At 37.2% G+C, this 24,822-nt stretch overlaps 2 protein-coding genes across 3 annotated transcripts; both read left to right on the top strand.

Annotated features, from left to right (window-relative positions):
- Positions 1–594: 594 nt before the first annotated feature.
- Positions 595–9,867, top strand: endou2 (endonuclease, polyU-specific 2). Of its 2 annotated transcripts, none has more exons than XM_004076116.5 (7): positions 595–781; positions 5,773–5,909; positions 6,193–6,295; positions 7,722–7,843; positions 8,172–8,284; positions 8,600–8,753; positions 9,513–9,867. In XM_004076116.5, exons 2-7 carry the CDS (start codon positions 5,808–5,810, stop codon positions 9,765–9,767), a joined length of 849 nt encoding a protein of 282 aa, XP_004076164.1. In that variant the 5' UTR covers positions 595–781; positions 5,773–5,807; the 3' UTR covers positions 9,768–9,867. The 2 variants fall into 2 exon arrangements, with proteins under 2 accessions (XP_004076164.1, XP_078786761.1); XM_078930635.1 differs by having other exon boundaries at positions 642–777.
- Positions 9,868–12,525: 2,658 nt separating this feature from the next.
- On the top strand, positions 12,526–19,312 carry LOC101168139 (NEDD4 family-interacting protein 1-like). The gene is made up of 7 exons (XM_004076117.4): positions 12,526–12,814; positions 13,933–14,017; positions 14,228–14,358; positions 15,736–15,823; positions 15,946–16,070; positions 16,311–16,377; positions 18,406–19,312. Exons 1-7 carry the CDS (start codon positions 12,785–12,787, stop codon positions 18,507–18,509), a joined length of 630 nt encoding a protein of 209 aa, XP_004076165.1. The 5' UTR covers positions 12,526–12,784; the 3' UTR covers positions 18,510–19,312.
- Positions 19,313–24,822: the final 5,510 nt, after the last annotated feature.

Below are 24,822 nucleotides of genomic sequence, written 5' to 3' on the forward strand. Positions count from 1 at the left end.
GCAATTGTTTTTTTTTAACTCAAACTCATTAAGGAAAACAGCAAATCTGAGAATATTGACCATCATATTCATGTGCAAATGTCTTTTTTAGGTTTAACAGCAGCAAAACTTATTTATAAAACGTCTTCCCTCTTCAATGTTCCACATTTTAAGCTAAAAGGAAGCGGTTATTATAGCAGCGCCTGCAGGATTGTGTTTAACATCTTAAAAAAATATATATATATGACCCCACAGTGCAAAAAGGACAGTCGGTGGTACACTAAATGTGAGAATAAATTGTTTTAAAAGGATTATTACATTTTGCTCAATATTACGGAAGTCCTGTGTGGAACATCAGAATCCAAAATCCACCCTACAGAAGTCAACTCCAGGTGTTTGGTAACATCTGGACACCTGAAAAACCACCCCTGTTTGCTCTAATCCAGAGGTTAAGCTGTGACACAGAGACACAATGACACACAAAAAGAAACAAAGAGCACACGTTGGAGCCTGAGACTGAATAGAGTCAACATTGTGTCATCCCTTTGGCCAGAGTTGCTGACAGAGGAGAACCCTTTAAAATAGGCCCCTCTCTCCTGGCCTGTTCTGTCCCATCCCACGCCTCGTGCTCTCTGCTCGCACCCTGAGCCCCCTGCCCATCTTTGTCCATAGATGCTGACTGACCGGTGGGACATTTACAATGTCCATTAAAGACGCGCCTGCTGGTGGAAGCACAGGAAACGAGCACCTGCAGCAGCTTTCCAACCCCTTCTCCTGCATTCTACGAAGCTGGAAAAGGCAGGTCAGTGTGAAGAAACTCTGCTCTCACGTTAGAATTAAAATGGTGAGAGATTTAGGTCATGAATGAGATCTATTGTTTTAGATAAACGGTTGAGTTCTGGATGAACACAGGAGGAACGTTTTTAGATGAGAGTCACGGGCCGATGGATGTTTCAACCTATTGGATCTCTATTGGAACTCTGTAGAAGCATTGGATCTCTATTGGATCTCTTAATGAAAGCAAAAGACTTTAGTACTATTGACTATGAAACATTCAGACATTTTTTTTCAATTACAGGTTAGGTTTCCACAAAAAAACAAAAATCTGTTATTGTAGAAATTGTTGATTTATGACTTTTAGGCTGTCAAATTAAAAAAATCAATGGAAATACATTAATAAATAAATAAATTAAACGGGTAAAAAATAAATAAAATCATTACTATAAGGCAGTGCTTTTCTATTATTTTTTTGCAACGCCCCCCCTAGGAAAAAGAAAATGTTTCGCAACCCCCCAACACACTGGCTGCGGTGACTATTAGGTTAGTATCTATAAAAATTGTGTAAGTATACCTAAAATTGTATCTTTTAACACTAACAAAAGAAAAAAGGAATATAAATCCAATTTTAACAAATATTAACTTTATTTAGCCACACAGAAACCCTGTTCTAGTCTAAAACAGAAAAAAGCTTAAAGGGCCTGAAATAAAAAAATCTGTCATTCCTTATTTAAACTAAAAACATTTTGACCATCTGAACCATTTGATGCCGAGAAAAATAATTCAATTAATAATATTACATGTAAATTGATCTGAAATATTAACACAGGAGCACCAATAAATTTAACGTTTTTAGTCTGAAGAAATAGATAAAAAAACATTGTGCTAATTTTTTTTCTAAATGATGGATTTTTTATTTCTGATCTCATAAAGTGCAGCTGTTTTCCTGCATTACCTGCTGTCTTTATGTACAATACCGACACCAACTAAACCACAGACAGACAAAGAATACATTTATGGAAAATAAAGACACATCATCAAAATATCTACAATAGTTCATAAAGAATGACATTATTAGCATGAGCTGAGTAATATATAGGCACACCATGATCCTTGTGTTGCGCAACAGCGACAGCGCTCTGCGTGTGCGTTCCACCCTTGCAGCCTGAGCCCACTACCCCTCTCCTTTCGTTCTCACACACGCAGCCGCGTGTGACGGGAGACAGGAGCGGCTGCAGGGACGGCAGTTCACAGTTTCAGGCTGTTACAAACTCCTCTATAGAACAGATCATAGGAAACCAATACAGTAATCCCTTGTTTTTCGCGGGGGTTACGTTCCAAAAAGAACCTGTGATAGGCAAAATCCGTGAAGTCGAAACCTTTATTTTTTCTTAAAATTAATATACAATTAAATACTCTATTAAACATTGAAAAGAAAGAACAAACCATTTTACAGGCTCAAGCATTTGTTTCACAAATAAAAGTACTTTAGAAACGTTTTTTTTCAACAAATAACTTCTGTACTGTACTGTCAAATAATAACTTTAATCATTGATGTGAACAGAAGGCTGTGGAGATCAGCCCCGCCCACCGCGACCCGAGTAATTGGATTAAACAGGACAAAATTTAAAATTATTATGAAAAAAAGACAAAGTCGGGAGCCGGTTTAGCTCGTGCTGGTTTGCGGTGCCTTCCGTCCATGAAACCAGGGTTTGACTCCGGGCTGCTCCCTGTTCCCTTCTCTACTTCCGTGCCGGTCCCAAGCCCGGTTGCTTTGAGAGGGTTGTGTCAGGAAGGGCATCCGGCGTAAAACAATGCCAAGTTTACCATGCGACTCATTCGCTGTGGCGACCCCTGATGGGAAAAGCCGAAAGAGAACCATGAAAAAAATACAAAGTACAGTGGGACAAATAGTGACTCAGGTGTATTTCACTGCTCTTCAGACTGAGCCGCTGCATCCTGACTCCGCTCTGCAGTGTTTTCTTCTTTTGAAGCCCGCGGTGCAGCTGTGTTTGTTCGGGATAAGAACATAGTGATAGGCAGTTGTTGTCGCTCTTTTTTCTATGGGTTTTAGAGAAAGTCCAAATTGCAAGAGATTTTGCACGTACGTAGTGTAAATTTGGCAAGCTGATTTACGTACGTGTACATATTAAACTGTAACGTTATTGACACACAGGTAGAGAAGAAGCGGAGTGACTTTTTAGCCAATCAGAATGCAGAACACAATGCACGATGCAAATCCATGAAGTAGCGAAACCGTGAAAAGTAAACCGCGTTATAGCGAGGGATCACTGTAGTGGCATCCTTTTTTCCCAAGCCCTGAGCCGCTGTCACCACCGCCCCCCCCGTTACATTTGTGCTCCGGGAAATTCCCCGTATTACCTGTGCCTAAAGCCGCTACTACTGCGCGCCCCCCCTGGCATCGCGTTGGGCGCGTCCTATTATTTGAGAAGCAGTGCTATAAGGGTACCGGTAATTACCATAATTTATCATGTGTTATTCTTAGTGATAAGCCATTGATGCCCACTGTCAGACCATCAGTGATCAGACGTTCCTCCAAAACCATACAAGTATTATAGTGAGGCCTTTAAAAATACTCGGTGGTAAAATGAAAGTTGGTTTATTTCAAGCAATCAAAACAAAAATAAAAAAAGCCAAAAAAATCGAACCAAGTCAAGATATTTAGTCACAAATTGATTGGAAAGTAAAGAAAAAACAGGAGATATATTAATGAAAATATTTATGATGCCACCATAATTACGCTTAAGCATAAATGGATATGAATGAATGAATGAATGATACTGTATTACTCCTGAGGGAAATTATATTCCAGTACAACTCAAAAAGGATCAGACATACAACAACAGGAATACTTACACATTTGAAGTTGACTGAGGTTGTTTTGCTGTAGTTGCAACCCAGATTAGCGTGCAGATGGTCCATGATGGGGGGAGGGGGTGACAAAAAAAAGTTGCATCTCAACACTGCTTACAATCTGTAGATACAAGAGGAAAAAAACTACAACGCAAAACGCACATATGCAGACAAAACACAATACACGAGGATCAGGAGGGTGGGGGGAGGGGCCCCCTTCATGAATCTGTCCTTCGAGTGCCGCTCCGTGAGCCAGGCACAGTCTTCCAGACAGCGCACGGAGGAGGGAGGATGGTAGTAGGAGAGCCGAGGTCAAGCAGGGGATAAGTAGCAGTCATCAGCCCTGTGAACAGCTTCTGTTGTCCACTCTGTAGAAGCAGACATGTTTTGATAGAGCCAGGGACGGTTGTCCACAGCTCATTCGGGGAGATTAGATACTCTTGGGCGCCAGCAGGTTGTTTGTTATGCTGGCTGAGTCCTTGACTGGTCTTGCAATTTTTGAGGCAGATTTAATTCAAATAAAGTGGGGGAATTTAGCGCAGTCTTCCCCACCATCCGGGCAGAATCTCGCTCCAGGGTGGCTTCCATCTCCGCACAAGTTTGGCTGTCTCAAGCAATCTGCTTAAGTGGGCAAGACAAGTACAGAGCTTTTGATCCACTTGTGAGAGTTTCTCATTCGTAGTCTCTCCTCCCCGAAGAATCATTCCCCAGATCCTTGACAGATCGCCTCTCTCCGTCTTCCGCTCCCAGACCGCCCGATAAATCAGAAATTCTCCGATCCCAATTGTGAAGAATCCGATTATCAGAAATCCAAATAGGTAGACATCCTTGACATCTTCCACAGACAGCTGGGCCAGGCACACCAGCCTCCACTTGCCCCATGGTGTATCTAGCCGCATGGGTGCCGTCTGGGGAGGAAGGGTCCGCTTTCCCGTTCCTTAGTGTGGAAAAAACTTTAAGAGACCAGCTGATCAGATCCATTTTCAGAGTGCACTTACATACAGTAGACACGCATGACACATTTGATAAAATGTCTACCAAAAAGGGTTTGATTAATTGCTTAATAAGGAGTCAGAAGAAACCAATTCAAACAATCCCAGCTTTATTATATTTATGTTTTTGATATTCATTTTTGACCCAACGAAATCGAATGCTTGCAATTTCTGCAGATGGTTCTTCAGAGCAACTCACTTTTGATCTGGAAGACCCTTATGCAGTCTGTGCAATAAAGTTAGCACCTCAACGTTGTATGAAAACTGGGTCAAAATAGATTTTTATCACTTCAAATGTGTGCACCTACCACAAACTTGAAAGTCTTAGTTAATCCAGTTTCAATGAGCTACCTACTTTCAGTTCCGTCTTCGTCTGAAACCATGGAAACCTCTAGAAGAGCTGCACCTTTGTTCAGGGGGCAAAAATGATTCTCCTCTGCCAAGGCTTGGTTGTGTCAGTGCATGAACTTTTTCTGAGGTAAAACACAAACATTGGATTTCTAATTGATTTCTAATAAGCCACTTGTCTTAAGTCTAATTTTGCTTTGGGTTTTATTTTTTATAATTGTAAAAATTAACACATTCACAGTGAATGTCCACACTAAATATTTCAAAGGCTTAATGAGATAGTTCAAGGAGAAAAGTATAATATTCTAATAAATCATTGTCTCAGAGATAATAATCTACCATGCATAAATCCAAATGGTATTTTCCAAGATCAATTATAATCAACATATTTCATTTTGAAACAGTTCAGGTCGATCCGATTCGATTAACAACTAGCCTCAGACAGATTGATCTGGTTGGATAAATCGATTCATCATTACACCCCTACCAAACAGTTAAAAGCCCAAAGCACTTTACGGTCCCATTCTTCCACCCATACACTGATAATCATAACCTTACAAAGGCACCAACTTCAACCAACAGGAGCAATGTGGGTTTAGTGTCTTTCCCAAAGATACAAGACAGGAAGTGAACCCACAGTCTTCTAGTTAGACTGTAGATCAACGGTTCTACCTCTGCACCCCAGCCATTCATGGGAAAAATAATCCCAAATGTTTTAATGCAACTTTTTTTTTTTGCTGGTTGCATCAAAAACTGAACCTCAATTTTTTTTCCCTACTAACAAAATCCGAACTGTCCACAGACACAGAACTCCAAGACTACCAGAGCAGTCTTATCATGATTGAGAGTGATCGAGAACTGTCAGCCATGGTGCAGGAACTGTGGGACAATGACATTAACAGACTCACACCTGGAAAAGACTACAGGATCTCCCTGCAGGTACCCCACACATTCATGAAGCTGCCCAAAAACATTGTAATATTGCATGTATCGCATTATTGTAATAAAAATATACTTTACATTCCTGTCTAATTGAAAAAAATCCGAGAAAAGGTGGTCAAGATTAATGAGAGAAGACGCGTAGAATCCTCCTCTTGGAATAGTTAAAAAAGTTAAAACATCTCCATTTAAATTGTTTGTTGTTGTTGCCCATTTCATAAAGGTTTTTAAAAGAAATTCTGAAACTCTTTGTTAACAGTCTAGAGGTTCTTTTCTATTGCAGGGCAAAGCTGGAGACAGCATGGGCACATCTGACATCGATCGAGCAGGATCTCCTCTGTTTACATTTGTCAATGAGAATATTTTCAAAAAGGAAACATTTCTTGGTGAGTGCATGAGGGAGGGGGTGGAAAAATACCTCTGGGAGTTTCATTCCACCACCAGTGATGTTGTTTTCAACACACAGTGGTCATGACTCTTACAGTGTCCCACCAACAAGTGCCATGACCTTTCCTAAAATTCAACATAAGTACCCTGAGGTCTACTTTATCCGCTCCTGTCTGAGAGAAGCTTTTAATTTAATCTGCTTATGACGAACAGTGACATGTTGCATAATCCCAGAGCAGGCTGACGTCAGTGTGCTGGATGTAGAGATATGCTTCTTTCCAATTTGATCTAATAATATTGTCTCATATTTATGCAGCGCTGCACACAACAGAAAGCTGTGTTAATGTTTGGAGCTTTTAAATGAAGGATTCCTGCTTTCATTTTTGCATGGGTGCCTTTAAAATATACGTATCAACCATAAAGTTTTCATCCATCCATTCATTTTCTAAACCAGCTTCACCCTTTTGGGGTCACCGGGTTGCTGGAGCCTATCCATGCCAATGTCAACAACAAATTAAAACTTTTCCAGTGACGTGTTTTCCACTGTTTTTTGAAGTTGGGGTTTGTTGGCCTACTTGTTTATTCCAACCAAGGCTGGTGTCAAAACGAGCAAAGCTTCCTAAGTATCTTTGCATGTCCAAAAAGCAACTATTTTACTAACATAAATCTGGATGTTTGTGACTTCTTGTAGATAGTTAATAAAAAATAGCAGTGGTTCCAAGATTCTACCTTGAGGAACCCCTTCAAGACAAAGTGAACCAATGAAGCACCCCAGACGGACGTGCATCTTACTCAATTCGGTTTTCTTAGAGAAGTGAAGTTTGGCTTTTACTTTGACACAAAAGAAGTCAAATGTCAAGAAAATCATCTTAACAGCTTCAAAGAAGATGTAAATTAATATTTCAAAATTCCTACAAGTCAGACCTTTCACTTAAAAGGCGCTCCTTTAATACTGTTTTTCTCCAATGACATGTTAAAAGGATGTTCACTTGTTGCTGATCACCTCTGAGGACATCACAGTCTTTTTAAGGAAGTCCCAAAATAATAATTTTTAAAATCATTTAACTGTTCCTAATTTTTTCATAAATTTATCGAAAAAGTCACGGTCTCTGGTGTGATGATTTGCACGCACACCTTGTTTTTGAGTTTTTGAGTTAAAAGATTATTGGAACAACCCTTTAATGTGACCATCTAGCATATAAAACCTTAAAGACAAATTTTAAGCATTGGACCAAATTTAGTTTCAATTGATGCAGAAACTATAATTTCTGCAGTTATTTGGCTCAATTGTTTTTTTATTAATACACTATCAATATCAAGAACAAAATCTATCTATCTAAGATTTGACAGCTTTAAATATTACATGGTTTCTCAAACCACAATGAAAAAAAACACACATATATAATTGTGTCTTTGTTTTTGCAGCCTTTATCTCCCTTCTGGATAACTATGAGAGTGACACTGGTGTGCCTGAAATCGTTACTCCTGAGGAGGAAGCAGAGAACCACAAGTTCCTGGACTCCATTGTTCAGACTCAAACGATGAAGGTACTCTTGGAAAAAAACAACAACTTTTTAACCCTTTTTTAACAGCAAAGATAACCCAAAACAGGTTTTTATGTTTCTGGACTAACAGTGTGTTTTTGATTTGAAAAAAGTTTCCAGGAACCCTTGAAAAAGACCCTCCTAGATAAATGATAAGTGTAAACAACTGGAAACTCTTTGATTTATTCTTGTTGAGCAATTCCAGTTAAAGGATAGTCAAACATTATAAATCACTGAAAATTTGCATTTCTTTGTTAATAAAACATTTTGTTCTTTTAATCTAATTTGAACAAGTTGATGCAGGGCTTTCCGTGGTCATATTTGTTTCCAGATAGCCCACAAATACCTGGTGGAGAAGAAACTTTCTCCTGAAAATGAGACAGAATTCAAAGAGCAGCTGTACAGGATCTGGTTTGAGCTTTATGCCAGGAGAGGATCCAGCAGGTGGGAGGAATCTGGCACAGCACCTACTGTATACACAGGTCCCTTAAAAGGAATCTAGCATCATGATGTCAAGCTCCACAAAAACTGGCTTTGTTAAAAATGGAAAGAGCTGCAAGAAGACTACTATGATGTTTTTCTTGAAGCTAAGAGATCCTATTTAATGTTACAGAAATATTCCTCACAGCTTGAAAAGTTTCATGTGTTCTAGTTTGGGGTGTGATCACAAGCAGATGAAACTATTTCCTGTTTATACAAGTGAAAGGGTGTTCAACAAGACAAGTATTTTGGGTTTAATGATCTTCTTTTTGCCTCCAGACCAGACTCTTCAGGATTTGAACACGTGTTTGTCGGAGAAACACGAGGGGGGCGAACGGTCATTGGTTTTCACAACTGGATCCAGCTGTACTTACAGGAAAAGCTCGGACACATTGATTATAAAGGCTACAGTGTCAATGCGAACTCCCCCCAGGTGCTGACCTGTTGTAAAGCATTTGTGGTTTCATCAAGACTGCATCAATTTGGAGAATTAAATACAAATCTATCTTTCAAATTTTGATGTAAATGTTAAATCTTAACAATTTTTCTTGCCCCCTTTAACATGAATATGTGTTAAATGCTTTATAAATTGATACCTGTTGAAACTTCTATCCTCAAATGCATGCAATGACTGTCTAGCCTCACTTCTGACGTGAAAACTAGACTGATCAGCTGCAACTCCTTATAATTTTAGCAGTCCTCCTGAGACATCCTGTCACAGCCGTGTTTGGTTTCATTCCTCAGATAAAAAAAAAATCTTTGCATTTCCTTTTCATTTATTTATTGGTTCCTTTCATGAAAATTATTGATTGTCCAATGTGTTTACGTGTTTGTTATACAATACTGAAAATTTTCATGATTGGAAAGGAGCAGAATTGAAGAATAAAATTCTTATAATTGTCTGCTCCCTTTTAAACATTGCATCATATTTACATTTCTCACACCATCACCTGTACTCAGATTTGACCATGTGCAGTTCAGGACATTAGGACAATAGTTTATGTTCTAATAAGTGGCTCTCTTTCAAAAAAAATTGTCTTTTTTATTGTAGTATTTAAAGTTTTTTTTTTATAAAAATATTTTTCCGATTTTCTCTGCTTTTGCAGCAAGATTATTATTACACTATACAACCGGTATCTGTATCTTTTCTAACGTTTTTGTCTTTTCCCTGTCTTGTCATCTTTTCCTGCAGCCAGATGAGAACAAACACATCCTGGGGCTTCAGTTTAGCTGGAAGAATGGTATAAAGCCAAAGGGAAGCATCTTTATTGGAGTCAGTCCTGAGTTCGAGTTCGCCCTCTACACTCTCTGTTTCCTCACTTCCCCCAATGAGCGTGTCAAAGTCCAGTTCAGTCTTTATGACGTGGAGATTGTTTGCCACCATTACAATCAAAAACACATAGGCACAACCTTCCCTATGCTAATTAAGTACTTGAACCCCAAGTAACCTGATTAAACTTGATATTTTAGCCCTGCAGAGGTGCCACAGGTGTTGTTGTTGTCTTTTCATTTTACATAAAGAAACAATAAAAACCTCTTAAAACCCAGTTGGATTTGATTTTCTTAAAGAAAATGATCTAAAAGTAAATTGATAGGATTTTTAGGTGAACATTGTAGCTGCAGGAATATGAAAATATATCTCAGTCTGTCCCTCTGACAAATATAGACCTATAGGCCTACAGCTCTTTTTAAGGTGAGAGTTTTACAGACTGTTTAATTTGAGTCCGTCCAGCTCAGTTTTCTAAAAAATTAGAAATGCGATTGACAATCAGAATCAACAGACCAGTTTTTGGAGAAAAAGATCTTAGAAAAAAGATGAACTGTGAAGAAAGTGATGCAATTCATAATAATACTTGTAGAAGATGTTGAAAATATTACATGCAATATACAATCAAAAGGTAATATTAAAAATAAAAATTGGATTTCCCAATCTATGTATTTATCTGATGTGACTGAAAATGACATTTTGACTACAGTATACAAACTAAAAAACAAGACCTCAAAGGACAGTGACGGGATTGACATGAAATTAATAAAAATGATCATAGATTGTGTTGTAAAACCACTACATCATATCTTTAATCTTTCACTTAAATTAAGAATTTTTCCTGAGAGGATGAAAATAGCTAAAGTTATTCCTTTTTTTAAAAATGGAGACAGACATACTTTTAATAATTACAGACCAGTATCATTACTTTCTCAATTTTCTAAAGTATTTGAAAAGTTGTTTGTTAACAAACTAGACAGCTTTATTGAAAAAAATAAATTGTTAGGTGAGAATCAGTTTGGGTTTCGTTCTAATAGGTCTACAGATTTGGCTATAATGAAAATAGTTGAAGAAATTGCAACAGCAATTGACAAAAAGAAATGCACAATAGGAGTTTTCATGGATTTAAAGAAAGCTTTTGACACCATAGATCATTCTATCTTGATTTCTACATTATATGCATATGGGGTTAGAGGAATCGCCCTGAACTGGATCACCAGTTATTTAAAAAACAGACAACAAAATGTACAGTTTGGAGGTAAGAAGTCTGATCTCATGAATATTATTTGTGGACACCCACAAGGCTCAATTGTAGGACCTAAACTTTTTATTTTATATATAAATGATATTTGTGATATTTCTAAGTTGTTACAGTTTGTTTTATTTGCTGATGATACTAACTTTTTTTGTTCTGGGGATAATCTGAAAACCTTAGCTAAAAGTATTGAAATGGAAATGATAAAACTCAAAATGTGGTTTGACTACAATAAACTATCTTTGAATCTAACAAAAACAAAGTTTATGGTATTTGGTAATAAAAACAGAACAGAAGTGACTTTGTCCATTGACAACATAAAAATAGAACAGGTGTCTGAATTTAAATTTTTAGGGGTTATGTTGGATGACAAATTAACATGGAAATCTTATATATTTTATGTAAAAAATAAAGTAGCCAAGAGCCTTTTTGTTCTGAACAAATCTAAATATGTTTTACCATGTCATATTATGCACATGTTATATTGCTCTTTGGTTTTACCTTATTTTACATATTGTATTGAAGTGTGGGGAAATACATATGAAACTAATATAATGCCCTTAATTCTACTACAGAAGAGAGCTATTCGAATTATTCACAAAGCTAATTTTAGAGATCACACAAATGAACTTTTTATTAAGTCAGGCTTATTAAAACTTAAAAATTTAATTGAATTGCAGACCTTATTAGTTATGTTTAAAGCCAGAAACAGAGATTTACCAGAAGACCTACAAAAGCTTTTTATTTTTACCACAGGAGAAGAAAATCATAGGAGAAAATTTGATTTCAAACAACAGATTGCTCAAACAACATTAAAGCAAAAGTGTTTGTCTATTGCAGGGGTAAAAATGTGGAATTCCCAGGAGAATCAGTTAAAAAGTTGTCAAAATATTATTAAATGTAAACGCATGTATAAAGCTAAACAAATTAGTTTGTACAAACTTGACTGTTGAATGGAATTTTTGGAATGTATGTATTAAATGAATGGAATGTATTTACTGTGTAGTGGAACTGTACATTGTGAAATCTGAGCACAGGTGATGGTGTGAGAAATGTAAATGTAATGTTTAAAAGGGAACAGATAATTATAAGAATTGTGTTCTTCAATTCTGCTCCCTTCCAATCATGAAAATGTTCAATATGTAAGAGAAACATGTAAACATTTGAACATCAATTTTCATGAAAGGAACAAATAAATAAATGAAATGAAAGTTTAATGCATCCCACTCCTAAAATAAAAAAAAACCCTGAAAAACAAAACCATCAGCAGAAGTCTTTAAACTCATAAACCAGAAGTATTTATGCGAAATGTTACATCATTGAATGATTGAGACTTTGATCGGAACAGATGTGTATATCTAAAAATACTGTACAATATATTTTTAAAGATATTTTAATTATTTAAGGTTTTTAAGGCTTAAAAATGTAACGCTGATAAATATGTATGCCAGTTAATTTTTTCGTAGTTTCTGTAAAGAAAGCTGTAGAGATTTTTAGAATGTGGCTTTTATAAAGCTCATAAACCAATTTCGCAAACATAGCATTGCTCTGGAGGACAAACGGAAGTGACTCAACTTAGAATTCAAAATAAGATCAGAAAAAAGATGTATTTGTTTATTTGTTGCTACGAGAAACTTTCTTAAAATAAAAAAAAATAAAAACTGCAAAAGAAAAATAAAGAATAAGTCAAAAAGTTACACAAAAAAGCCAACAGCTTTGCAATACTGACTCTTAGTTCTCAATGTTTGTTGTATGATTTACGCCGCTAACCGGAAGTAGTTTGGTTATCACCAACTGTTAAAATCTTGACGAACATTGTTATCTTAGAGCAGCCGATTGCCATCGTGGGTTTTCGGTGACTACCGTTATATAATTTTGTCTCTTCTGTGTGAGGGTCAGAAATTCCTCCTTCAGTTGTTTATTCCGAGCCGTCTAAAGTGGAATGGCGGAGCCAAGCGCCAGATATCAGCAGGTATAATAAGATATTGTTATCGATTATCGATGCATTTACACAGTGAATCTGTTGGCAGGAATGGCTTATGGGTGTGTAGTAGTTTCCGGTTGTCGTCGTGGGTGCTAACTGAATTCGAAGATGGATGTCAGACTGTCAAAAATACATTTTCCCTAATGAGTCCCTTTTTTGTCCAAATTTAACTTAACAAGGTAACCTGTCGAAAACGTTTTGGGTTGTACGGTTTAACCGTAAGTGGTGTATTTCTCGAATTAGCCATAGTCACATGCTTATGCTAGCTGAGCTCAGCTGGTTAGTGGAAAATCAGAGTGGATAGGTTAACGAGGCCAGCTAGAATTATGATTACAATCTAAGCCTCTGTCTCAGTTGGTTTCCCTGCTGCATGTTATCTAGAAGCTGTCATGGTGACTATCATTGTGATTAAACGCTGTCATTACTGATGACTCATTCTTGCTGCGCTCGTCTTTTAAAAACACTAATGATGCTCCGATCGACCACTTAAACCGGAAAGACCGTCTTGTGTTTGCTGTTATTCGATCAGCTGATGACAATAGAATTGTTGATTTTTAGGGTCAGAGGACTAAAATTTGTCGTTTTGGCTAGCTGTGGCATATTTGACAAACTGCTATCAACTTTTCCTAAAATTGCCAAATAGATTAACAATATGAGACTAAAATGGCTTTAAATATAGTTACTGAACATGTAAATATTTTCTTAGTTTTCCACTTGTTGGTGTTTCCTAACATGCTTAATTATTTAACAATTTTTAGAAACATACTTAAAAAAATGTCAAGTAACTATGTGTGAAAGCAAACATATTGTTTTATTTTCATCTTTAAATTTTTTTTTTTTCCTAAGACAGGATGAAGTCTATGTTTGTGACATAGCATCCCGTTTATGCTTTCATCACAGAAGAAAAAGATAAATGTTTTTCATGCAGATTTTCTTTGCAATTGTCACTTTTTTTTGTACCCAAAGCATATTTTCCGTACCGTTTATGACCTGTTTTTAGCCATGTTGACCCTTGATGGCGGATGGAAATTTCTAGCAGTTTCGGTTCTGTTTACATTACAGATCTTTGGCTCAAACACTTGAATGCTGTTTTGTCTTGTTTGCAGCTGCCTAATGAGGACACTGAAGAGAGTCAACAGGAAGCAGCAGACGCACCGCCTCCATACAGCAGCATCTCTTTGGACAACTCTGGTAAAAACTCAATTTAACTACATATTTATGTAATCTTAACATTTTTGTTGTGATTTCTGGTTCTATTTTGACAAGGCAGCTGTATAAATTAGGATTATTCAATAGAAGCTAGATCCTTAATTTGTTTTTAATGTGGTTACTGTCATGTGTACAGGACTTTTGAATGTTTATTATAACATTTGTTTCAAGTTGCTTTGTGTTTTTCTGTAGCCTTCTTTGACTACAAGGAGGATGGCGTTTTCCCGAAGCCTCCGTCTTACAACGTAGCAACTACACTACCTTCCTATGACGAAGCAGAAAGAAGTAAAGCCGAGACCTCTGCTCCACTGGTGAACGCCAGAGTGAGTGTTTCTCTTCCTTTTTTTTTTCTCCGGTCACATTCGCTGTAAATGGTGCAGCATTTGCATGCGATGCGAAGCCACATGTTGGCTTTTTTCAGCTATCTTAGTGGCTGCTAGGCAGGAAATGTTTGTTTTTTCTGCTGTGAAGTGTTCTTTTGTATTCCCTGAAAGAGCTTCTGTCTTCTGTTCAAAAATGCTGCATCAACTTTTTTTTCCCCTCTAAATTTGTACTTCTTTATTTCTACTTGTTCCCATGAATGTAGATAATAAAAAAACACTGCATTTGCATCATTTTAAATTTGAAGGGAAACTCAAGACTATGAAAAATTATCTGCTGAAACAACACATTTTTTGCATGTTGAAAAGCAAATAATAGGATTTTTCCAGAGAACATTGTAGGAGAAAAAAGGGCTCATATATGGTTGTGAGAAAAATGAGTTTTCTTTTTTTCTGCTAAAGAAATTTTCTTCCCTATAGGTTTATATTTGTGACAAATAATATATCAATTATCAGCTATAATGTGTAGACAAGCTTTGAATGTAATAATATTAATTTAAATATTTTAAAGACACAGGAAGACTATTTTTGAGGTGTCACAATTCTGAGACAGTGACACTAGAATGGTTTTCTTTTGCTGAAACCTACTAAACACTTTCTGTTGATGTACAAATGACTTTACCTTGTTTAAGTATAGTCCAAAATATGACTTTCTTGGTAGAAAAAAAATGTCTATAGACTTTGTTAATATTAACATGTATTTTAGTTGGAATGAAATGATCAAAATCCAGAATTAAACATTGTCACTCAGCTGACATCACACCACCAAGAGTTCATGAAGGAACATCCTTATAAGGATGCAAACATTACAACAGAATATGGCTGAATTTAAGCAGCTGCAGCTGAAACAGGAAAGAATGGTAGAATATGTCTCTCTAATCAAAGAGCACACAGAAGTTTCACACCTGACAGAAGACAGACCCTTTTTGATGTGTTTCTCTGTCACACATTGCTCTGCGCTCGCCAGCAGCCTCAGCACAGAGAGCGCCTGGAGACCTTTGATGATGTTACTCGCAGTTCACTGGAGGTAACTAGGGGAATGTCTTTGATTAAAAAGCCCTGTATCTGGTCATAGTTTGGTGTGTCAACACACCGATGTTCCTCCAATGTGTGTGTGTTTTGCTGTGCATTTGTGTTTTAAGCTAATTTTTTTGTCTTCATTTGTTCCTCATCATCAGAAAAATGCCAAAAGAACGTGTTAAAAAACGCAAAAAGAACACATTTTTTTATTGGAGTGGGTCTTTAAGTTAAAGGCTTTTGAAATGATCTAGTTTGTGTTCAGTTTTCGTTCAAACTCCTTTGTGTTGAAATGTCTCACAGGATGATGAGTTTGTGGCCAGAGATGAATTTGAAGATGCAGACCAGCTGAGGATAGGAAATGATGGCATCTTCATGCTCACGTTCTTCAGTGAGTTCCCCAACTTTTTCAAAGTTACTCTCACATTCTTGTTATTTTTTCCCTCCCTAAAGTAAATGTAAAAAAAACCTATTCTCCACAAACCTTAATGCTGGGTTCTTCCTCTTTCCCAGTGGCGTTCCTGTTCAACTGGATTGGTTTCTTCTTGTCCTTCTGCCTCACCACATCAGCAGCAGGACGCTACGGGGCCATCTCAGGCTTTGGCCTCTCCCTCATTAAATGGGTCCTCATAGTCAGGGTATGAAACACAAGCACCGACATCCCCAAACCCACATGCAATCTTAGAAAAACAGGATTTTATGTAGGCAGAGACCAACCAACAGCCCCAAACAGCGCTATGGCATTTTAACAGCATGTCTGTTGTGGTTAACGTCTTGGCGCTGAATTGTTTCCTCGTAGATCTTTGATCCTGTTTTCTTTATTTTGAAGCTGACTGGATTTATGTTAACCAGTTTTTGGGGGTTTTCTTTTGCTGCAGTACTCCACATACTTCCCTGGTTACTTTGATGGGCAGTACTGGCTGTGGTGGGTCTTCCTGGTTTTAGGTAAGTAGTTAACATCCGAATTACAGTAAATTGTTTAGGTCGGAGGAGATTGTGATGAAGTTCAGTTCTTAGAAGTTTATACACATCATTCCTGAGGTTCAAAGCCGTTTGGGGGGGAAAAAATCTTCCAAACAGCTTCATCCAAGCCACATTTTAGTTTGGTGTTGCTGTTCACTAAAGTTTCAAAACAGAATTATTTCAATTTAGCTGGTACATCCCCCCTATTGCATTGTGGGGAATATGAAACTTGACTTGTGTATAAAACTCCTCATAAGAGAATCCACATGGAGAAAACCTCAGGCATTCATCGTGTTAAGAAGTTCTGTACGGAGCCCGTGGCCTGACATGGGTAAAATAATAAATATCTCGTTCCCACAAATTAATATCTCATTCCCACGCAATCATTAATTTGTGCGAACAAAATAATTATTCACATCACAAGTCATTCATAAACACGGATGTGAGCAATAGCAGCAGATACCTTCACACTTCTGTCTCATTACATTGCATGGAAGACACGGATGATGTTTAGAGATCAGATTTATTTATTTTAAAAAGCTCTACAAAAGCATCATACTCGTTAGCAGTCATTTTACATCCGAAGGCTAGTAGGCTACATGCTACATATCCCATCATGCATCATAGATATCCCATAATGCATCTCGACCAATCACCGTATCCCTGTAACTGCGCTGCATTCAAATACAGCAGGATAAATGATAGGCTACGTAGCATGTAGCTTACTAGCCTTTGGATGTTAAGTGACTGCCAAAGAGTATATTAATAAAAGACAAGTCCTGAATATTATTATTCCTATTCATCCCTAAACTACAATATCCGCTGGCTGTCCGTCTATTCAGCCAGCCAGCTGCCTGAATGCAGGCATGACCAGCAAAAGAGCTCCTCGGCGGGCCGGAACTCGTAGGAGCTATGTGTCCGGTATTTCATTGAGACAATAATAAATAGATCATTTTTGTTTTTATTTCTCCCCTCTTGAACGAATGTGGGTCACAGAAACACGGAGGGAGCGGCAGAAAGCGGCTTTTGCAGCAGGATGGAGTACCTATGTGAACGAACCCAGACATGGAAACATGATTACCGATGCTTTTGTGCTTTCTAAAATACATACATTTGATCTCTAAACATCATCCTTGTCTTCCATGCAATATAATGAGACACACATAGACAGAAATGTGAAAGCTGATTATCCAAATATAGCTCACATCCGTGTTTATGAATGACTTAACTGACGTAAATGATTTTGAAATTTTGTTCGCACAAATTAATTAATGCGTGGGAACAAGATATTAATTTGTGGGACCGAGATATTTATTATTTTACCCATGTCAGGTCAGGGGCTCCGTAGTTCTGCATGTGCAAACTCAAATTATTTTACCAAGCACTGACTATAATATTCACAAACTCTCCAGAGATTAAAATACATTACAGAGTCCAGTAGTTAAGATTCTATAAGGTTTTATTAAACATTAAACCCAAAACAAGCCTTAACTAAAAGTTACGCTTCGGTGTGGTGGTAAGCTCTGCTTTCTAATCCATTCACATCTTAAATATTCAAAATCACCATAATTTGCACAACCTTTAAACATGTCAGTTTTAATGTAACTACTTTATAAAAAAAACATAACTTTGGACAAGTTTATTCTCCCTTTTCCCTGTTTTTTATTATTTCAAATGCCAAAAATGCAAATGGTAAACATGTTGTACATTTGTGGAATAATGAAATTTGAAATATTAAAAAATGTTTTGCTCCAGTTCAAATTACTAAATGTTGTCATTTTAATAGTTCTGTATTCCTGTTTGTGACTTATCAATCATTGTTTTTGTTCCTTTCAAAATAAAAAATGGTTTTAATTTTATTCAAACATTTTGCTGGAATATAGAATTTAAATGATTGTAAATAAAGGACATGGATTCAGTTTTCTCAAGTCTTACAAGTTAAGTATTGAACTTATTGGAAGCTGTATTTAATTTTTGGAGTCTCACGTGTTCCGTTTTCTTTTTTCCCAGGCTTCTTGCTCTTTCTGCGAGGCTTTGTCAACTATGCCAGAGTTCGCAGGATGGCCGACACCCTCTCAACTCTGCCCCGCACCCGAGTCCTCTTCATCTACTGAAGACTTTATCCCTTTTCCTTTTCCTTTTTGAAATGATCAATTAACAAAGGGAAAGCTGATTATTGACACCCTCTTTCTAGCGTCCTTCAGATAAAACGGCATGCGTCGCCCTTTTTTGCAATAAAAGAATTAAAATCTGCAGAATTCTTTAAGTAATTGTGAAATTTAGTGCTTTCAGCAACAATTAAAAGACGTTCAAATGAATGCCTTATTTATTGTGTTGTATGTTGGTTCCAGCAACATTTGCAGTTCTCTGTTTTGGCCACAAGGGTGCAGTGTTGTATGCATAAATGTTTTTGCCCTGTAGTTCGATGTAACGAAACCCAAAGGGTGTTTCTAAAGCGGGGGGCCAGTAGGGCAGGGGTTAAGGGATATGATCTACGAGTAAAATATATATGTATATTAGTGTAATGTGTTTCTGACCAGCACTGACTGGTTGCTTTGGATTATTTCGCATGATAAAACCTTTTTTTTTCTTTTTTTCTCTCAGGTGGCTAAAAAGAAAACAGTCACAATTCTTTGGGCCAAGTTTTTGCAAAATGTGTTTTTTTTCTTCATGTGAAAACAGTTTGTACACTTGCTAATATTAGCAGTTTTTTTGTTTATTACTGTATTAAAGCAGAAAATCTTGAGAGAAATTCAGCAGGTTTTGGATTTAAGTAGATCATCTGTCACAGAATTTCTTGGTTTTGTGCAGGTAGGCAGTTTTTGTTTACCTAGTGATTGTTCAATGATTATTTTTCTTCATCCAAACTGCATTTGTGGTGTCATAATGGAATATGAATTAAAAAAAATAACTTTAATCGTCTCCTTTTCAAGATTTATGGTTTATTTCTTGTTTGAATTGGTTAATGTAAGGAGCGGCAATGAGTTACAGGACTTGATTACATTTTCCTTAGTTACTTAGTTGCCAGTGTTTTTTTACCTTTTATCACTTTTTACTTTGGTCAGTAAGTCATCAACAGTGTGTTAATATATATATTTTTACACTTATTTTACAGATCAGCTGCACTACTTTCAGTGCAGGAAGAATACATTTTATTATTTTCCTTTAAGGTGTCAAAATGTTTGCTATCTTTAAGCAGTCAGACATGTTTTATATGTCATTGAGTTTTTAGTTATATAGTACAATCTACTTTATACTTGAATTATCTGCATGACTATTTTTTACCTTTATGTAGGTTCTAGTGATTTTTCAGTTCACTTAAATAACCTTTGAATGTAAGAAATGTATGGGAATGTAAATTTTAAAACCACATTTCAGTTTAGTTTCTGCCCAGGAGCTAAAGCAGAAGAATAAACTGAAGTCACTACAATTAAACACCTTTGAAATTATCTGGACCTTAACACATCACATGTAACAAAAACATGGTATTAATACACTTTTTGGAGCATTTATAATATATATCTTATAAGAGGTAAAGTACACATTTGTTGACAACAATCCGTTGCCCAAATTGCCATGAATGTGGTTTTACAGACCTGCTACAAAGAGGCTTCTAACACATCTAAAAGTCAGTCAGGAGGTGTAACTGGGCTAAATTTAACACACAAGACATGCGTGTGCATGAGTGGAGATCTAGCGGGGTGGCTGCTAATTACACGTCAGCTGTGTTTTCCGGTGGGGCTAAATAGGAACTGAAGGTCGCCCCACCTGGAAGAAATGTCAGACCAACTGGAACGGCCTTTGGTCTCTCTGGAAACATTTAGTATGACTGTGTAACTGCTGCTCATCGTTTCTGAAGCTCATTTGCACACAGTTGAGAAGAAGCTAGACACTAAAAGTACCAATGGAAGTCAAATATATGATTTGAAAGGTTTTCTCCCCACTGATGCCCTAAAAAAAATCAGTTAAAAACGTAGGTCTCCATTTGTAACTCAGGTTTATTTTTTATTTTTTTAAAGCTTGTGCTAAAAATAGTTTTGAACTTTGGTATTTTTAAACATTCTCTCAATATAATCAATAAAGCACACATAGACCAGAAAATTACCACATCACTCGATGACCTTGGTTTCACAAATTCCACATTGCAGATGCTTAACTGTTGTCAGTTTCATCTGCAAACGCTCACAAAATACAAAAACAACTAATTGTGAGCTATTCACAGCCCACACAAATCTCGATTCCCTCATCTCGGAGCTGTCCACCAGCGTCCGTCTCCCTCCACTACAGCAGGGTCACTCAGTGCAGGTGTTTCTGTTCTCCAGATGTCATTCATAAAACCTTTCCTATTGGGCCAAGTTCTGTCTGTGTTGTGTCAGCAGCCCTTGATTTACACAGACGGAAGTATTTTTTTGGAGAATTGATGGGAATTGTGTGTGCTCGCCAAGTGCTTGCGATGCTTGCATGTTTAAGCCATCAAAAGATAAGAAGAAGTCTTTATGATTTACAGAGGGTGTAGGAGTGAGCCATCTTTCCCAAAACGACATGGTCTACTTTCAGGGCTTCTGTTCAGAAGGCTCCGTGCAAATAAAGAGTCAATTCTTCAGCGGAAGTGTGAGTGACAGAGGAAAGACTGGGATTGTGCACAAACAGACATGACTGTTGGTAGTTCTGTGTTTTATTTGAGCTATTATTAAAAACAAAAATCTCTCTCCCAAAGAACCACTCCAACGAAAGTTATGGTTTTTGGTGTTTTCAACATGTTTTAGTAGCATTTTTCTTATGATGGAGGAAATATAGAGAAAGTTATGATAAAAACTGCATTTCTGAATATTTATTTATTCAAACTGTTGTAAATTAGGAGCAGATGAAAAAATGCTGTTTGAAAAAGCTTGTTGTTGGTAAGTGCAAACCACGAACCACATGCGATGCATCCTCTTGCAGACAAATTTTTGCTGCACCACAAAGGTAATCCGGGGTTCTGAGAGGCTATAAGCTTCCGAGAATAAATGTAAACAATGATGGGAAATGAGCGCAGGCTTACTCACCTCCAATGGTCCCAGTTTCTAACAAACTCCCACCTTTCTGCAGAAACTATGTCCCAGAAAATGACACAGGTTTTTTGATTTTGGCTAAAAACGGCACACGAATATAAATATATGAAAAAGACCACTGGGAAAACTTTTATATAGGTCAAATCTTTAAGTTAAGGGTTTTTAAACTGCTCCATTTGTAGCGCTTTACTACCTTCTCTGAAGGTCCAAAGCACTTTACAGTCTCATTCACTTATGTGCACATACTGTATGTGGGGTCAAGTGTCACTGGAAGGGAGGGGTCTTGTTTGTCCTGTTTTTGATTGAGTTGCTCAAAGCATGGGAAACACTTTTTAATCAATAAAGTTGAATTAGATTTGATATATAGTGACAAATAAACGGCTACACATTTTACATTCAGATGTGAGATGATGATGATGATTTGGTGTGATGATAATGACTAATAATATGATATAGCTTTGGTTAAGTGAAAGCACGATTGACTTTACTAAGGTACTGCCATACATTTCTTTTGTAATGAGTTCCTCCCAACACTGTCAGTGATACGCACATTTCCAAAACAGAATTGAAATATATGTATACCATAGAACCTGTGAATAGTATTACAATTTACCACCATGCAAAATGATGAAATTATTCTTTTTTTTCCAAGATATAAAGTGCTGCTCCATATGTTTAATGAGTTTAAACTTGGTTTTTTGTGTGTGTAAAAAAACAAAACAATTGTAAGTTTTTCAAAATAAAAGCACATGTCATTTTAAAACTGGTTTGCATGAAACATCCTGTTGAAGGCATATAGTAAACACTGGTAACTATTAAGAACAACATTTTAAATATAACTATATTTCCATCTTTTGGAACATACTAAAACGGTCAAGAATGTTTAAAAAAAAACTTGAATATGAAAACAAGCAAGACACTATTATAGCCCAAGTATTAAGCAGCTGAAATCCTGCACTTGCAGTAAGAATAGGAAGACAATTACAGGGTTAATAACACCTTGACATGTGAACATAATTTCATATTTATACTGCTTTTGTATTGCTTTTATTTAGCTTTTTATTATTGTTCTTTATTCATATGATTCTTAATGCATTTTTACATAATCCTTAAATTGTGTTGCGGTCCCAAAATGATGACAATAAGGCATTCTATTCCATTCTATTCTATTCTATTCTATTCTATTCTATTCTATTCTATTCTATTCTATTCTATTCTATTCTATTCTATTCTATTCTATTCTATTCTATTCCATTCTGTTCTATCTTTAACAATCTTACTGACTCAAAACAACTAACAAATTCTTCTTTTGATCGTTTTTTTTTCAGTTCTGCAGGAGAACTCCCATCCTTTCGGTCGGAGTCTCTTGCTGCTCGCTGTCAGTGGCAGTTTCAGATGGGAGGTTCCCAGGAAGTGGAGAGGATGTGGGAAGCATCCAAATGATATGTCCTTTTTCATCTCTTTGTGTGATTGGAGGGCTCGGAGGAGTGTTATTACTGAAGTGTGAGTCATCTTGACCCCCCCCCCCCCCTCACTGCACACAATTGCACGTCCATGTACGATGCTCTAAAGTTGGGTGAAGGTGTGCTATGACGTGTCTTTGTGGGTCCTGCTGAACAGCTTGAGCTTTCTCCTGTATAGCATGCATGCCTGGGAGACTGCCAAAGCTGTGGTGAGTCATCCAGAGGCTGGCAATGCCTGTTACCATGGATCACAGTCAGCAGGTACCCTACCTCCTAACTGTGTTTTGTTTAAAAAAATGTTTTTTTATTCTTATTTTTACGTTTCTTTTCCATATCCTCTTCCTCCCCCACCACCTTCCTCTTCCTCCTTTTTCTTTTCTGACTCACAGATGACTCCCCACCACCTCCAATGACATCACAACTCCCTCCCCTCACACTTTGTTTCGGTGAATCATACTGTACGCTCAGAACACCCCCCCCCCCCCCCTCTCTTTCCACTGCATTTCCTTGTTTCATTCAGAAATTACGTCTCAAGTCTCTGACAACCGTTGGCTGGTTACTTCAGTAATCTAACCCAGTTTCCTTCAGTATCACATGTCCACTCAAGCTTATTAAACTTAGATTTACACCAAAAGAAATCCTACATTTTTTTGCATGATGGGAGAAATTCACTAAACACCATTTAAAGGATAGACCGTTGCTACTCATTTATTAAAAAATGTTAAAGTTAAAGGTGTGAATAAATCTACTTTGCTGGTCTAAAATAAAATCTTCAGAAATCACATGTCCAAATATAGAAATAAGACTCTTTTGTTGCAGTTTTTTTGTGTTCCTTGCAACATTTTTTGCTTATTAAAGCTTAAATGAGACATTAATTTCAAACTACAATGCAATTTTTAAATTTCATGTCAATTTTGCTCCTCTCTGCATTTTCTTTATAATCATCTGCTGACAATGGTGTAATGCAATCACACACCTCCTATCTATCTTTATTGTTGTCTTGCAATATTTATTGCGACACGAAACCTGACTCTTGTTTCTCTCGTTACCTCTCAGTACCAGATTGCTGATAAGTTTTTCTCTTCAAACGTCTCTGAATGTCAACAGACACAAATATGTGGTGTCGTGTGTTAACATCTGAGAATGCAATGGTTTAAAGCAGTGACACAATGAGGTCAAAGGTAAGACATGTTTTAAGTCACCTTGCTTGGCTGTTTGCTTTGAGTGTTGGTCAAAGATGATACAACAATTTATTAGTGTTGTGATGTGAAGCATTGTTTTGTCTATATGAATGAAATTATCACCTGTAACACTTCTTTAAATGCCACCTTGTGTTGTAATTCAACAAAGGAAGTTGTGCATATTTGCGCAGATTTTCTTTTCAGTGAGTAATCACTGCAAAAAATCTGGGATGTTGACAGTTTTGTCTATATTTAACCGCACGTGCTGTAACCATGACAACAGTAAATCTTGCTGCTTGAGTTGCGGCACCACTTTCTGCGTGTCCCTGTGTCAGAATCTCAGGGTTTGTGTCTCTGAACTTTGCTGAAATGTGTTGTGCTGGAACAACAGTGTGCGTTTGCTCAGGAGTTGTGAATCTACCTGCCGTCTCTGCAGGCTCGCAGGGCCTTTTTTTTGTGAATGGAAGCTTGCTGTGCTGTGACGGGGAGGATGGATGAATGAGAGGGATGGGTGGACAAATGAATGAGAGAAACAGAGGGATGCATGTGGCGAGAGAGGAGGGAGGTGGAGGCTACGTCACGTTACGTTTCCGCAGTGCATCAAGGGAACGAGTCTGTGACTCATACCGTCAAGAGAGGGAGGGGTTAGAAGAGAGGGGCAGAGGGAGGAGGATGAAGAAACAGGAATGAAGAGGATGAGGAAGAGCGATAGGGGGGGGGGTCTGTTCTTTT

Source organism: Oryzias latipes, chromosome 14 (genome assembly GCF_053564925.1).
Source record: "Oryzias latipes strain Hd-rR chromosome 14, Olatipes_Hd-rR_3.1".
NCBI classification, from domain to species: Eukaryota; Metazoa; Chordata; class Actinopteri; order Beloniformes; family Adrianichthyidae; genus Oryzias; species Oryzias latipes.

What these genes read in the sequence shown, in the direction of transcription:
- endou2 (XM_004076116.5), top strand. Translation starts at nt 5,808, where the DNA reads ATGATTGAGAGTGATCGAGAACTGTCAGCCATGGTGCAGGAACTGTGG. An exon ending in TTCAGACTCAAACGATGAAG is followed by an intron (nt 7,844 to 8,171) that starts GTACTCTTGGAA and finishes ATTTGTTTCCAG; the next exon opens with ATAGCCCACAAATACCTGGT. An exon ending in GCCAGGAGAGGATCCAGCAG is followed by an intron (nt 8,285 to 8,599) that starts GTGGGAGGAATC and finishes TTTTGCCTCCAG; the next exon opens with ACCAGACTCTTCAGGATTTG.
- LOC101168139 (XM_004076117.4), top strand. Translation starts at nt 12,785, where the DNA reads ATGGCGGAGCCAAGCGCCAGATATCAGCAG. An exon ending in AATGGGTCCTCATAGTCAGG is followed by an intron (nt 16,071 to 16,310) that starts GTATGAAACACA and finishes CTTTTGCTGCAG; the next exon opens with TACTCCACATACTTCCCTGG. An exon ending in GTGGGTCTTCCTGGTTTTAG is followed by an intron (nt 16,378 to 18,405) that starts GTAAGTAGTTAA and finishes CTTTTTTCCCAG; the next exon opens with GCTTCTTGCTCTTTCTGCGA.